General features: G+C 46.5%; 1 protein-coding gene across 2 annotated transcripts in view; it reads left to right on the forward strand.

Annotated features, from left to right (window-relative positions):
* Positions 1–6,090: 6,090 nt before the first annotated feature.
* The window catches only part of LOC124035948 (kielin cysteine rich BMP regulator), a 51,541-nt gene continuing 41,855 nt past the window's right edge, over positions 6,091–15,776 (forward strand). The window contains exons 1-5 of one of the 2 annotated variants that reach the window (XM_046349932.1): positions 6,091–6,552; positions 11,344–11,888; positions 12,018–12,090; positions 12,944–13,239; positions 13,384–13,552. In XM_046349932.1, coding sequence (XP_046205888.1) covers positions 6,459–6,552; positions 11,344–11,888; positions 12,018–12,090; positions 12,944–13,239; positions 13,384–13,552 — 1,177 coding nt within the window. In that variant the 5' untranslated portion in view covers positions 6,091–6,458. The remainder of the gene's footprint in view (positions 6,553–11,343; positions 11,889–12,017; positions 12,091–12,943; positions 13,240–13,383; positions 13,553–15,776) is intronic. The other variant, XM_046349939.1, reaches the window with a different exon arrangement.

The following is a 15,776-nucleotide window of genomic DNA, read 5'->3' on the forward strand; positions in this document are numbered from 1 at the left end:
TGTTGTTTTATTTCTTTACTTACCTATTGTTCACCTAATACCTTTTTGCACTATTGGTTAGAGCCTGTAAGTAAGCATTTCACTATATTTGGCACATGTGACAAATAAACGTTGATTTGATCTGTGATTGAAATTCACTGTATACCACAAACAAAAAAACAGTTTTTTTGTGTGCCTGTCACGAATTTCCTATAATTTCACAGTAATCTGTGATACTGGGTTGATAGTGTCATGTTTTGTCATTTATTATCTTGTCTTGTCCCTGTGCTTCCCATTCTATTCGTTTCCCTCTGCTGGTCTTATTAGGTTCTTTCCCTCTTTCTATCCCTCTCTCTCCCCCTCCCTCTCTCACTCTCTCGCTCTCTCTTCTCTCTATCGTTCCGTTCCTGCTCCCAGCTGTTCCTATTCCCCTAATCAATCATTTAGTCTTCCCACACCTGTTCCCGATCCTTTCCCCTGATTAGAGTCCCTATTTCTTCCTTTGTGTTCCGTTCCTGTCCTGTCGGTTCCTTGTTTAGAATTCACCGTGCTGTGATTGTGTATCGCCCTGTCGTGTCGTGTTTTCCTCAGATGCTGCGTGGTGAGCAGGTGTCTGAGTCTGTCTGGTTCGAGTGCCTTCCCGAGGCAACCTGCTGTTCACCTGCTGTTCAAGATCGAGTCTCCAGTTAGTCCTCGTCATTTCGAGTGAAAGTTGTGTTTTTTTGTTTGTATTCACTTTACTGGATTAAAGACTCTGTTTTCGCCAAGTCGCTTTTGGGTCCTCTTTCACCTGCATGACAGAAGGAACCGACCAAGGAATGGACCCAGCGACTTCAGACGCTCGTTACACTGCCGTCGAGATCCAAGGAGCCATGCTCGGCAGACACGAGCAGGAATTGTCTGCTGCTCGCCATGCCGTGGAGAACCTGGCCGCTCAGGTTTCCGACCTCTCTGGACAGTTCCAGAGTCTACGTCTCGTGCCACCTGTTACTTCCTGGCCTGTCGAGCCTCCAGAACCTAGGGTTAATAACCCACCTTGCTACTCCGGGCAGCCCACTGAGTGCCGCTCCTTTCTCACGCAGTGTGAGATTGTGTTCTCTCTCCAACCCAACACATACTCTAGAGAGAGAGCTCGGGTTGCTTACGTCATTTCACTCCTTACTGGCCGGGCTCGAGAATGGGGCACAGCTATCTGGGAGGCAAGGGCTGATTGCTCTAACAAGTTCCAGAACTTTAAAGAGGAGATGATTCGGGTTTTTGACCGTTCAGTTTTTGGTAGGGAGGCTTCTAGGGCCCTGGCTTCCTTATGCCAAGGTGAACGGTCCACAACGGATTATTCTATTGAGTTTCGCACTCTTGCTGCCTCTAGTGAGTGGAACGAGCCGGCGCTGCTCGCTCGTTTTCTGGAGGGACTCCACGCAGTGGTTAAGGATGAGATTCTCTCCCGGGAGGTTCCTTCAGATGTGGACTCTTTGATTGCTCTCGCCATCCGCATAGAACGACGGGTAGATCTTCGTCACCGGGCTCGTGGAAGAGAGCTCGCATCAACGGTGTTTCCCTGCTCCGCATCGCAACCATCTCCCTCCTCTGGCTCAGAGTCTGAGCCCATGCAGCTGGGAGGGATTCGCATCTCGACTAAGGAGAGGGAACGGAGGATCACCAACCGCCTGTGCCTCTATTGCGGAGTTGCTGGACATTTTGTTAATTCATGTCCAGTAAAAGGCCAGAGCTCATCTGTAAGCGGAGGGCTACAGGTGAGCGCAACTACTCAAGTCTCTCCATCAAAATCCTGTACTACTTTGTCGGTCCATCTACGCTGGACCGGTTCGGGTGCTACATGTAGTGCCTTGATAGACTCTGGGGCTGAGGGTTGTTTCATGGACGAAGCATGGGTTCGGAAACATGACATTCCTTTCAGAGAGTTAGATAAGCCTACGCCCATGTTCGCCTTAGATGGTAGTCATCTTCCCAGTATCAGATTTGAGACACTACCTTTAACCCTCACAGTATCTGGTAACCACAGTGAGACTATTTCTTTTTTGATTTTTCGTTCACCGTTTACACCTGTTGTTTTGGGTCATCCCTGGCTAGTATGTCATAATCCTTCTATTAATTGGTCTAGTAATTCTATCCTATCCTGGAACGTTTCTTGTCATGTGAAGTGTTTAATGTCTGCCATCCCTCCCGTTTCTTCTGTCCCTACTTCTCAGGAGGAACCTGGCGATTTGACAGGAGTGCCGGAGGAATATCATGATCTGCGCACGGTCTTCAGTCGGTCCCGAGCCAACTCCCTTCCTCCTCACCGGTCGTATGATTGTAGTATTGATCTCCTTCCGGGGACCACTCCTTCTCGGGGTAGACTATACTCTCTGTCGGCTCCCGAACGTAAGGCTCTCGAGGATTATTTGTCTGTGTCTCTTGACGCCGGTACCATAGTGCCTTCTTCCTCTCCGGCCGGGGCGGGGTTCTTTTTGTTAAGAAGAAGGACGGTACTCTGCGCCCCTGCGTGGATTATCGAGGGCTGAATGACATAACGGTTAAGAATCGTTATCCGCTTCCCCTTATGTCATCAGCCTTCGAGATTCTGCAGGGAGCCAGGTGCTTTACTAAGTTGGACCTTCGTAACGCTTACCATCTCGTGCGCATCAGAGAGGGGGACGAGTGGAAAACGGCGTTTAACACTCCGTTAGGGCATTTTGAGTACCGGGTTCTGCCGTTTGGTCTCGCCAATGCGCCAGCTGTTTTTCAGGCATTAGTTAATGATGTTCTGAGAGACATGCTGAACATCTTTGTTTTTGTCTATCTTGACGATATCCTGATTTTTTCTCCGTCACTCGAGATTCATGTTCAGCACGTTCGACGTGTCCTACAGCGCCTTTTAGAGAATTGTCTCTACGTAAAGTCTGAGAAGTGCTCTTTTCATGTCTCCTCCGTTACTTTTCTCGGTTCCGTTATTTCCGCTGAAGGCATTCAGATGGATTCCGCTAAGGTCCAAGCTGTCAGTGATTGGCCCGTTCCAAGGTCACGTGTCGAGTTGCAGCGCTTTTTAGGTTTCGCTAATTTCTATCGGCGTTTCATTCGTAATTTCGGTCAAGTTGCTGCCCCTCTCACAGCTCTTACTTCTGTCAAGACGTGTTTTAAGTGGTCCGGTTCCGCCCAGGGAGCTTTTGATCTTCTAAAAGAACGTTTTACGTCCGCTCCTATCCTCGTTACTCCTGACGTCACTAGACAATTCATTGTCGAAGTTGACGCTTCAGAGGTAGGCGTGGGAGCCATTCTATCCCAGCGCTTCCAGTCTGACGATAAGGTTCATCCTTGCGCTTATTTTTCTCATCGCCTGTCGCCATCTGAGCGCAACTATGATGTGGGTAACCGTGAACTGCTCGCCATCCGCTTAGCCCTAGGCGAATGGCGACAGTGGTTGGAGGGGCGACCGTTCCTTTGTCGTTTGGACAGACCATAAGAACCTTGAGTACATCCGTTCTGCCAAACGACTTAATGCCCGTCAAGCTCGTTGGGCGTTGTTTTTCGCTCGTTTCGAGTTTGTGATTTCTTACCGTCCGGGTAGCAAGAACACCAAGCCTGATGCCTTATCCCGTCTGTTTAGTTCTTCTGTGGCTTCTACTGATCCCGAGGGGATTCTTCCTTATGGGCGTGTTGTCGGGTTAACAGTCTGGGGAATTGAAAGACAGGTTAAGCAAGCACTCACGCACACTGCGTCGCGCGCGCTTGTCCTAGTAACCTCCTTTTCGTTCCTGTTTCCACTCGTCTGGCTGTTCTTCAGTGGGCTCACTCTGCCAAGTTAGCTGGTCATCCCGGTGTTCGAGGCACTCTTGCGTCTATTCGCCAGCGCTTTTGGTGGCCGACTCAGGAGCGTGACACGCGCCGTTTCGTGGCTGCTTGTTCGGACTGCGCGCAGACTAAGTCGGGTAACTCTCCTCCTGCCGGTCGTCTCAGACCGCTCCCCATTCCTTCTCGACCATGGTCTCACATCGCCCTAGACTTCATTACCGGTCTGCCTTTGTCTGCGGGGAAGACTGTGATTCTTACGGTTGTCGATAGGTTCTCTAAGGCGGCACATTTCATTCCCCTCGCTAAACTTCCTTCCGCTAAGGAGACGGCACAAATCATTATCGAGAATGTATTCAGAATTCATGGCCTCCCGTTAGACGCCGTTTCAGACAGAGGCCCGCAATTCACGTCACAGTTTTGGAGGGAGTTCTGTCGTTTGATTGGTGCGTCCGTCAGTCTCTCTTCCGGGTTTCATCCCCAGTCTAACGGTCAAGCAGAGAGGGCCAATCAGACGATTGGTCGCATACTACGCAGCCTTTCTTTCAGAAACCCTGCGTCTTGGGCAGAACAGCTCCCCTGGGCAGAATACGCTCACAATTCGCTTCCTTCGTCTGCTACCGGGTTATCTCCGTTTCAGAGTAGTCTGGGTTACCAGCCTCGTAAGTTGACTCCGCGGTTCATTGGTCCGTTCCGTGTCTCCCAGGTCGTCAATCCTGTCGCTGTGCGACTGCTTCTTCCGCGACATCTTCGTCGCGTCCATCCTGTCTTCCATGTCTCCTGTGTCAAGCCCTTTCTTCGCACCCCCGTTCGTCTTCCCTCCCCCCCTCCCGTCCTTGTCGAGAGCGCACCTATTTACAAGGTACATAAGATCATGGACATGCGTTCTCGGGGACGGGGTCACCAATACTTAGTGGATTGGGAGGGTTACGGTCCTGAGGAGAGGAGTTGGGTTCCGTCTCGGGACGTGCTGGACCGTTCACTCATCGATGATTTCCTCCGTTGCCGCCAGGATTCCTCCTCGAGTGCGCCAGGAGGCGCTCGGTGAGTGGGGGTACTGTCATGTTTTGTCATTTATTATCTTGTCTTGTCCCTGTGCTTCCCATTCTATTCGTTTCCCTCTGCTGGTCTTATTAGGTTCTTTCCCTCTTTCTATCCCTCTCTCTCCCCCTCCCTCTCTCACTCTCTCGCTCTCTCTTCTCTCTATCGTTCCGTTCCTGCTCCCAGCTGTTCCTATTCCCCTAATCAATCATTTAGTCTTCCCACACCTGTTCCCGATCCTTTCCCCTGATTAGAGTCCCTATTTCTTCCTTTGTGTTCCGTTCCTGTCCTGTCGGTTCCTTGTTTAGAATTCACCGTGCTGTGATTGTGTATCGCCCTGTCGTGTCGTGTTTTCCTCAGATGCTGCGTGGTGAGCAGGTGTCTGAGTCTGTCTGGTTCGAGTGCCTTCCCGAGGCAACCTGCTGTTCACCTGCTGTTCAAGATCGAGTCTCCAGTTAGTCCTCGTCATTTCGAGTGAAAGTTGTGTTTTTTTGTTTGTATTCACTTTACTGGATTAAAGACTCTGTTTTCGCCAAGTCGCTTTTGGGTCCTCTTTCACCTGCATGACAGATAGTCTACCCACTGGGCACACACTGGTTGAATCAACATTGTTCCCACATAGAAATTATGTTGAACCAACGTGAAATAGAAGTTGATATGATGTCTTGTGCCCAGTTGATAGGCCTACTGGCTACCGCTGGTCAATGAGGAGAGTTTGCGCTGCCGGAAACACAAGGTGCACAGTGTGTCCTTATGCCCGAGCTTGCTGAGCACTGCTGTCCTGTAATAACCCACTGGGCAAAAACTGGTTCAATCAACGTTGTTTGCACGTAATTTCAACAACCCCAAAATATGTGATCACCTTGAACCAACGTGGAAAATTGAATGGATTTGAAAAAAGGGAATTTCGTCTAATTTCACCCAATTTTTGACCTACATCCAATGACATGGTGATTTTTAAAATTGGTTTTATGTTGAATTCACGTTAGTTGACAACTCAACCAAATGTAAATCAAAACTAGACATTGATATGAAGTCTGTGCCCTGTGGGTAGCTAGATAGATAATACAAAGCCAGTGTGACAGCTAAAGCACATTTGTTGCTTTTGAAGTCTTATAAAATCTACATGATTCTGAACACTCTCAAGTCCTGACTTCGGCAGACAAGTTTCAAATTCTAGGCTCAAGCATAAACTAGTATAACTACCTAGCTGTGGATGGCTCATTAGGACGTCTGACTAAACTGACTAAACCGAATCCGTTCGTCCCCACTCAACTCGTATAGACCAGGCGTGTCCGTATATGCTCCCCGGAGATAGAGAGCCTGCCTGCATCCAGATGTTTCGTGTTTCTGTGACGCGCATCGCTCGTTGACATCGGGGAAGAAGAGCTGAAGTCCGGGTGGACGCAGTTCAGATAGACCGTGTTGGAAATAAGGACATAACTTGTTGGCGCTTCTTTGTTTGTCAAATTAACGTTTCAAATGAATCGATTTGAATGTCAAATTATCGCATTTAACTAGGCTATTTAAATTCCTTGTCACTACTATGGAGTAACTTTTCATGCGGATTTGAGGCGCGCAAAGTGTGAACCGAAGGGGAACTTTCTTTCTGCGGAGGTGTTCACACACTCACAACCAGCCGTGTGGGAATGGAGGTCCGCTGGCTGAAGACCCTGCTGTGTGTGTGGTTGAGTGTGTGTTCGTCCCTTCGAGCACACCCTATAGATAAAAACCATGAGAACGGTATGTGTTTAAGATATTGACTCCCGCAAAACTGTTTTTCAGAACAATGGTTAGGTTGCACGGTGTATGTGTGTGCGTGTGTGTGCGTATGTGTGTAACATGATTTGATGATAATATTAAAAGTATGTCTGCCAGGATCTGTTAGTCATTGTATCTAATCAATCAGTGACTGTGTTGAAATGTTAGACTACATTTTGCATTAATTTAGGGTCGGTTACATCATTGGAACATTGACACTGTGTGTAGACCGCACAGTAGACCGCACAGTCTCTCTCTCTCTCTCTCTCTCTCTCTCTCTCTCTCTCTCTCTCTCTCTCTCTCTCTCTCTCTCTCTCTCTCTCTCTCTCTCTCTCTCTCTCTCTCTCTCTCTCTCTCTCATGACTTAGTGAGGTAAAACTATGGGTCCTATGAAAAACAAGTATTATTTTAGATAGCGTCCATTTTCATCTGTGCTATGACTATAGGACAGGGGGTTTTCTTGTTGGGTTCTGTGAATTGGAAACACTCCTGGCCTCAGGTGGATGAAACCCTTTCAAACTACCAGAAACCTTGTTATTATTCATTCTGAATCTGAAATCAAATGAGCCAGAGACAACCACTTCAATAGACAACAAACAGTACTCTGTAGTTTAGTGAACTACTTAGCAGGGTTGAATCTTATGCAAAGAATGGTTATAATGTCACATTAACTCTATACACTGTGCTTTTCTGCAATTATTCATTATGTAAGCTTTATGTGAGAAAGGGTTACATGTAACACTACACACAGTGGACTCTGTAACAAGGCAGGGTTACATGTAACACTTTTCACAGTGGACTCTGTAACAAGGCAGGGTTACATGTAACACTTTACACAGTGGACTCTGTAACAAGGCAGGGTTACATGTAACACTTTACACAGTGGACTCTGTAACAAGGCAGGGTTACATGTAACACGTGACACAGTGGACTCTATAACAAGGCAGGGTTACATGTAACACTTTACACAGTGGACTCTATAACAAGGCAGGGTTACATGAAACACTTTACACAGTGGACTCTGTAACAAGGCAGGGTTACATGTAACACTTTACACAGTGGACTCTATAACAAGGCAGGGTTACATGTAACACTTTACACAGTGGACTCTGTAACAAGGCAGGGTTACATGTAACACTTTACACAGTGGACTCTGTAACAAGGCAGGGTTACATGTAACACTTTACACAGTGGACTCTATAACAAGGCAGGGTTACATGTAACACTTTTCACAGTGGACTCTGTAACAAGGCAGGGTTACATGTAACACTTTTCACAGTGGACTCTGTAACAAGGCAGGGTTACATGTAACACTACACACAGTATGTGCAAGTCATAAAACCACTAACCTTGTGTTGTTGTCCTGGTCTCCATTTGGCCGCAGATTATCCATTATATTGACCAGATACTCTAGTGGCCACTCTAACAATGAAAATACATTTCTTAATAAATGAAAGGCAGTCAGGAGGAGGCTAGATCAGGTGGGACCATTTTAGCCAATGTGTCCTATTTATATTAGTATACTCGTAACAATCTAAACATTTCAAAACTTACATTCGATCAAATAAGGCACGCATAGCAATAAGGCACACATTTACAAATGCTGTTTTGAATTAAAATACAATTTTACCTAAACACTGAAGAAGGCTGTAAAGCCGTAAAGTCTGAGAATGCTATCCCTGATGCGGGGAAAATAGTTAAAAACATTGAATAATGACGTAAGCTTTATGCAACATCTTTTTGATTGCGAACCCATTAAGTGGTTAGAGTGTTGGGCCAGCAACCGATCGAATCCCTGAGCTGACAAGGTAAGTAAGTATCTGTCGTTCTGCACCTGAGCAAGGCAGTTAACCCACTGTTCCCCGGGCGCCGAAGACGTGGATGTGGATTATGGCAGCCCCCCGCACCTCTCTGCTTCAGAGGGGTTGGGTTAAATTCAGGAGACACATTTCAGTTGAAGGCATTCAGTTGTACAACTGACTAGGTATCCCCAGTTCATTACACCACTTCCTTTGTCTGAATTTGCAGTATTTACACACAGAGCGCAATGGTTCTCTTGATTACATATAGCAAATAAGCCATTCCATATTTTGTTAACCAAATTCGACACTCATTGACCATCACAAAAAAACTCCTCGCTTGGTGAAAGAAAAAAATGAATAAAATGCCAACAGCTGGAGTAGACAGATTTTGGGCCCAGTTATCTCTCTCGCTTCATCTCTTCCTCTCTGATTTGGCTCAACAGATTCCCTGGCGCTCACTGTAGGAACTGATTGCCTGTCAAATCCATATATTTAATCAGTCTGTTGTCCCCACTTCCTTCAAGATGTCCTACATGGTTCCTGTACACAAAAAAGCTAAGGTAACTGAACTAAATGACTATCACCCCGTAGGAGCTCATGTAACAGTATAACTTTAGACCGTCCCCTCGTCCATACCCGGGCATGAACCAGGGACCCTCTGCACACATCAACAACAGTCACCCACAAAGCATCGTTATCCATCGCTCCTCAAAAGCCACGGCCCTTGCAGAGCAAGGGGAACCACTACTTCAAGGTCTCAGAGCAAGTGACGTCACAGATTGAAACACAATTTCGTGCGAACCACCGCTAACTAAGCTAGCGTTTCACATCCGTTACACTCACATCTGTCATCATGATGTGCGTTGAGAGGATATTTAAGGACCATATCACCTCCACCTTAGCCAACAACCTAGACTCACTACAATTCGCATACCATCCCAACAGATCCAAGGATGAAGCAATCGTCATTGCACTGCACACTGCCCTATCCCACCTGGACAAGACAAATACCTATGTAATGTTCATCACTAAGCTCAGGTCCTAGGTCATAACCCCTCCCTGTGCAACTAGGCCCTGAACATCCTGATGGGCTGACCCCAAGTGATGAAGGTGGTCAACAACACCTGCACCACGCTGATGCTCAACGCGGCTGCCCCACAGGGGTGCGTACTCAGCCCACTCCTGTGCTCCTTGTTCATCCATAAGTGTGTGGCCACGCACGTCTCAAACTCAATCATCAAGTTTGCAGATGACACAGCAGTAGTAGGCCTGATTATCAACAATGACGAGACAGCCTACAGGGAGGAGGTGAGAGCCATGGTGGAGTGGTGCCAGGAAAATAACCTCTACCTCAACCTCAACGTCAACAAAATAAAGGAGCTGATCGTGGACATCAGGAAACAGCAGAGAGAGAGAGAGCACCCCTGCATCCACAACGACGTGCCACAGTGGAAACGGTCAAAAGCTTTATGTTCCTCCGCGTGCACATAACTGATGACCTAATGGTCCCTTCACATAGACAACTACAGGGCACTCCAGAGGGTGGTGTGGTCAGCCCACAACATCATTAGGGGCACACTGCTTGCCCTCCATGACATCTACAACACCTGGTGTCACAGGAAGGCCAAGAAGTTCAAAGACTGACACCATTATGGCTGTCTCTCTATATATGGGAAAGTTATGGTGGTGCTAGAAAATAAATGATCTCTTTCTGCATTAGCCATCAATCTGTTATAGTTGGACAAATGCGTTTATATTGTCTGTGTAGACTGCTCTGTGGCGGAAGTTTTACGTTTTTTACTTTTAAGACAGTGAAATGTGCACCACAAACATTTGTAAAAAAAAAAAAAAAAAAAAAAAAGACAAGTATTGGAAATAAAATAATATACCAACAAATATTACTGGACTAACAAACTGGCTGACTAACCTTTTCAGGAACTTCAGTATCCCTTGGCCTTGGGTAGCATCTTCTTTATCCTGGGCCAAATACATTTATTCAGTGAGTCTAAATGATTAACATTAGCAGCTGGCTGCATGATTGTTTCAATCTAGCTGCTAATGTTAGTTAGCTATCTATCTAGGCTACTCTAAAGCTAACATTAGAAGTTGTGTTAGCTAGCTATATGGGGCGGCGGGGTAGCCTAGTGGTTAGAGCGTTGGACTAGTAACCGGAAGGTTGCATGTTCAAACCCCTGAGCTGACAAGGTACAAATCTGTTGTTCTGACCCTGAACAGGCACTTAACCCACTGTCATTGAAAATAAGAATTTGTTCTTAACTGACTTGCCTAGTTAAATAAAATAGACTGGACTATTCTAGCTAGTTTTAGAGGATGATTAAAATGCTTTTATTAACTGCAATTTTCCATGAAAATTTGTGTTTGCTCTCTCATAAGGCAGGCAACCAGGCATGCAAGATAGGAGGGTTTCTTCCACTAGATAACACACAGCTGATTCCACAGACCGGAGAGGAGCGTGATCGAAGAAAGAAACCAAGTGCAGTTAAAGAGTTAAACAACGAGGTGCTGGTGCAACCAAACAGCTGTTTAAAGGCGTAGTTGATGAGGCTCTGTATAGGGTGTAGCTAGGAGACCATTGTGAATCCACCTGTCGCAACAAGCGTGGGGGTTAACTGCTTTCTTTTCTATTGCAAAACGTTTTTCTATGATGTGAACTCATTAATGTCTGATAACCACATTCGGGGATGCTGCTTTGAAATTGGTGTGGAGGTGCCCCACCAGATTGAAAAGTACAAGGGCAAAATCTGTCTCGCCACATGTTTTCTGGTGGCTCTGTCTCTTTCAGACCCAGAAATCTGTTTATCATGTCGTATCAGACATGGTCTGAAGCATGAGTGTGTATTAGCCAACCTGACAGTGTGTGTGTGTGTGTATATATGTTTGTGTATATTTTGATTGGCTTGCTTGTTGATCTTTCTGTCAATTCTCATTCATTGTCTTGTCTGTCCCTCAGTGATCAACCTACTGGAGGCTCTCAACATGTCCCGCCCCTTAAAGGGTATATCCAAAGTCCAGGGGGAGTGGGCTGGAACCCAGGCCTACAAACTCCGCCCCCGTTCACCTCACCTGACCCTTCCCGAACAATACTCCCACTACCTTGTTTCCTCACTGCAAGGCAGTCTGGGAATTCACCTGATGGCACGTCAGGGTGCAGACTCCAGTGGCACTCTGCTCTCTTTCTCCTCCTCCTCCTCTTCCTCGCCCCTCCTCCAACTCTACTCCTCTACCCGCTCCAAATCTTTGCGTCTGGACCACCAGGCTGGCTTGGAAGGCCAGGGACTTGCCAGTGTCCTGTTCCCAGGAGGAAGTCCCTTCTCTGGGGGAGGCTGGGTGCGGTTGGCCTTGGCCCTGGAGGCTGGCCGTGTGTCTCTGTTTGTGGACTGTAGAGAGGCAGTGGTTATACAGAGAGAGAAAGAGGAGAGAGTCAAACTACAGCTGCCCCCAGACCTAGTCATCACACTGGCCAGCACACAGGGTGACATGGAGAGCAAGTTCACTGTGAGTAAACACACTCGCACACATATATTCACATGTACACACATGCAAGTATGCACTCGATAACTGTTTCTCTTTCTCTCTCTCCCTATCTCTCCCCCCTTCTATTGCTCCATCACTGTCTCTCTGTAGGGTTATGTGCAGACAGCTGAGATCTCTACCAGAGCGTATCAGAGGCGTCCGTGGCAATGTGACAACATTACAGGTACAGGTTTTTTAACCTGGCTATTGGTTTTATGGCTACTTTGCCATTAAGACAAGTCCATGTCATTCTCTACGAATGAGGAACTGAGTGTACTAATCTATTACTGTAGTATTAGCCCACCTTCAGCTTCTCACACTCCCTGTCATATAATAATCCAACCATTATGATTGGCTGGAACAGGGTCATGAATTTTGACCTCTCTGACCTCACTCTGACAGGACCACCCTGAGGCCAGACCACCCAATCACAGAAAGATGTGGGTGTGTGTGTGTGTGTAGGGGGGGGCTTGTAATACTATCCTCGTGGAAATCCCCAAAAGTCAATAGTAAAACAAGGAAAATTCTCTCTCGTGGGACATTTACCAGGTTCCCACAAGGACAAAGGATATTTTAGGCTGAGGGGTTAGGTTTAGGGTTACAATTAGAGTTAGGGTTAGAATTAGCGTTAGGAGTTAGGGTTATGGAAAATAGTGTTTTGAATGGAAATAAATATTAGGTCTCCACAAGGATAGTAAAACATATGCTGTGTGTGTGTGGGCATGTGTGCTCGTGTGTGTGTCCTCTTGTACATGCTCGTGCGTGTGTGTGCACTGTGGGCTCTGGGGACTAGTGTAGATATTATCCGTGGTCCCCCGGCTACTTCCTATAGGTTGTATATTTATGAGTTCTAAGTTTAGAGTCTAACTGTTAATTCACATTTTCAGACGGATTAACTACTGTTTTTGTATTATATCAACTGATTACTGGCTTCCTCCTCTCCCTCCCTCTTTCACTCTCGCTCCCCTTTCCCCTCATCCCCCCTCACTCACTCTCTTTCTCTGTTCTTCTCCCCTCACCCTTCCCCTCTTTCTCAGATTCTCTGCGTGGCCCTCCCCATGCCCAGCTCAATAACTCTGCTCCAGTAAACAGGGTTGACAGTGGACCTGGGCTGGAACCTCAGCATGATATAGCCAACTACCAGCCACATAACCCCTCTCTCCACCCCCATCATCCCCAGGGCGACCAGCCCCAGAGGGGTGGGGTGCTTCTGGGTCCTCCAGCACCCCATGGGGTGAAACCTGTGTCTCAGTCCCAGGGCGAGGACTGGCTGAGGGGGTTGGAGGAGAGGCTAGAGGCCCTGGAGCGCATGCTGGACATGGTCAAGGCCCAGGTAGCCACAGCAAAGTCATGTATTATAATGTGATGTTTTTTTAAAGATTTCAATGGGCAATTGAGGTATACTCATCCTTATTCACGCAAGACTGACTATTGGCTATTTATTTCTGTGTGTGTGTGTCTCTGTGTGTGTGTGTAGAATGTGGACCTGCAGGCGCGTGTGCAGTATCTGGAGGGGTGTGAGTGTGTGAGGCGTGGGTGTGTGTGGGAGGGGAGACAGGTGGAGGAGGGGCATCGCTGGGAGACGCACCGGAACACATTCTGTACCTGCACCTCTGGACAGGTCACCTGCTCTGCTCCTACTGATGGTCGGTACCGTACTGCACACACACAAACACAGGCATACCAGTGTTTCCCACTAAGATTTGTTTCAGCAGCAGTGGCAAAGTAAGTGCGGGTGGTGGGGAATATACACATTTAGCCATGGGGCAGAGATACATTTTCACAGTGTTAATGCTAGTTTCTTGCAATTCCACACATTTTGCCATGGTTTCACACTGGGCACAGACATCAATTCAATGTATTTCCACATTGGTTCAATGTCATTTCATTAAAATGATGTGGAATCAACGTTGATTCAACCACCGTGAGGATTTTGCCGTGTTCTTATGTTATCTGAGTCACTCAAACACATAACAAAATCAATGGGGGCCCCATGCCAGGACATTTTTGGTTTGTTTTTATTTTGGTGATTGTTAGGTCTCAAAGATGATCCTATTTAAAATATGTAGCTCGATTATATACTTAACAGTTCCTTCAGAAAGTATTCAGACCCATTGACTTTTTCCACACTTTGTTACGTGTCAGCCTTATTCTAAAATGGATAGAAAATAAAATGGTCCTCAGCAATCTACATACAATACCCCATAATGACAAAGGCAAAAACATAAAAACTGAAATAGCTTATTTACATAAGTATTCAGACCCTTTGCTATGAGACACGAAATTGAGCGCAGGTGCATTCTGTTTCCATTGATCATTCTTGAAATGTTGATGCAGTCCACCTGTTGTAAAATTCAATTGATTAGAGATAACTTGGAAAGTGCATGTCAGAGCAAAAACCAAGCTATGAAGTCAAAGGAACGGTCCGTAGAGCTCAGAGACAGTATTGTGTCGAGGCGCAGATTTGGGGAAGTGTACCAAAAAATGTTCCAAGGTTCCCAAGAACACAGTGGCCTCCATCATTCTTAAATCGAAGAAGTTTGGAACCATCAACACTCTTCCTAAAGCTAGAGCAATCGGGGGAGAAGGGACTTGGTCAGGGAGGTGACCAAGAACCCAATGGTCACTCTGTCAGAGCTTTAGAGTTCCTCTGTGGAGATGGGAGAACATTCCAGAAGGACAAACACCAATCAGGCCTTTATGTTAGAGTGGCGAGACAGAAGCCACTCCTCAGTAAAAGGCCCAAAAGGCACATAAAGAGTTTGCCAAAAGGCACCTAAATACTCTCAAACCATAAGAAACCAAATTATCTGGTCTGATGAAACCAATATAGGACTCTGTGGCCTGAATGCCAAGCGTCATGTCTGGAGGAAACCTGGCACCATCCCTACTGGGAAGCATGGTGGTGTCAGCATCACTTTGTGGAGATGTTTTTCAGTGGCAGGGACTGGTACTAGTCAGAGGCAAACATTAAAGGAGAAAAGTACAGAGAGATCCTTGATGAAAACCTGCACCAGAGCGCTCAGAACCTCAGACTGGGGTGAAGGTTCACTTTCCAACAGGACAATGACCCTAAGCACACAGCCAAGACAACGCAGGAGTGGCTTCGGAACAAGTCTCTGAATGTCCTTGAGTATCCCAGCGAGAGCTCGGACTTGAACCCGATCAAACATCTCTGGAGAGACCTGAAAATAGCTGTGCAGCAATGCTCCCCATCCAACCTGACAGAGCTTGAGAGGATCTACAGAGAAGAATGGGAGAAACTCTCCAAATACAGGTGTGCCAAGCTTGTAAAAACATCCTATCCAAGAATACTCTAGGCTGTAATCACTGCCAAAGGTGCTTAAGCAAAGTACTGAGTAAAAGGTCTGAATACTTATGTAAATGGTGATATTTCAGTTTTATTTTTATTTATAAATTAACAAAAATGTATAAAAAAAAAACGTTTTTCTTTGTCATTATGGGGTATTGTGTTTGGATTGAAGAGGGGGAAAAATGATTTAATCAATTTTAGAATAAGGCTGTAACCTAACATAATGTGGAAAAGGTCAAGCGGTCTGAATACTTTCCTAAGGCACTGTACCGTATATCTGGTTTAAGTATCAGATTTTTTGGGAGTGGCGGCAACGATTTATGAATATGGGTAAACACTGCACACACACACAAACAACACTCACCCACACAAGCATCCAATGTGTGAAACAAACAGAGGCATACATTGCTGCCCCCCCAGAATCCCGCCCCTGTCGTAATGGGGGTGTGTGTGTCTCTTTGACCTCTGACCTTGCTGGGTTCCGCTGCCTCTGCCCCCCCTATACCACCGGGACATACTGTGAAACACAGCTAACACAGGTACTACCACATAGAATA

This window comes from Oncorhynchus gorbuscha, linkage group LG01 (genome assembly GCF_021184085.1).
Source record: "Oncorhynchus gorbuscha isolate QuinsamMale2020 ecotype Even-year linkage group LG01, OgorEven_v1.0, whole genome shotgun sequence".
NCBI lineage: Eukaryota > Metazoa > Chordata > Actinopteri > Salmoniformes > Salmonidae > Oncorhynchus > Oncorhynchus gorbuscha.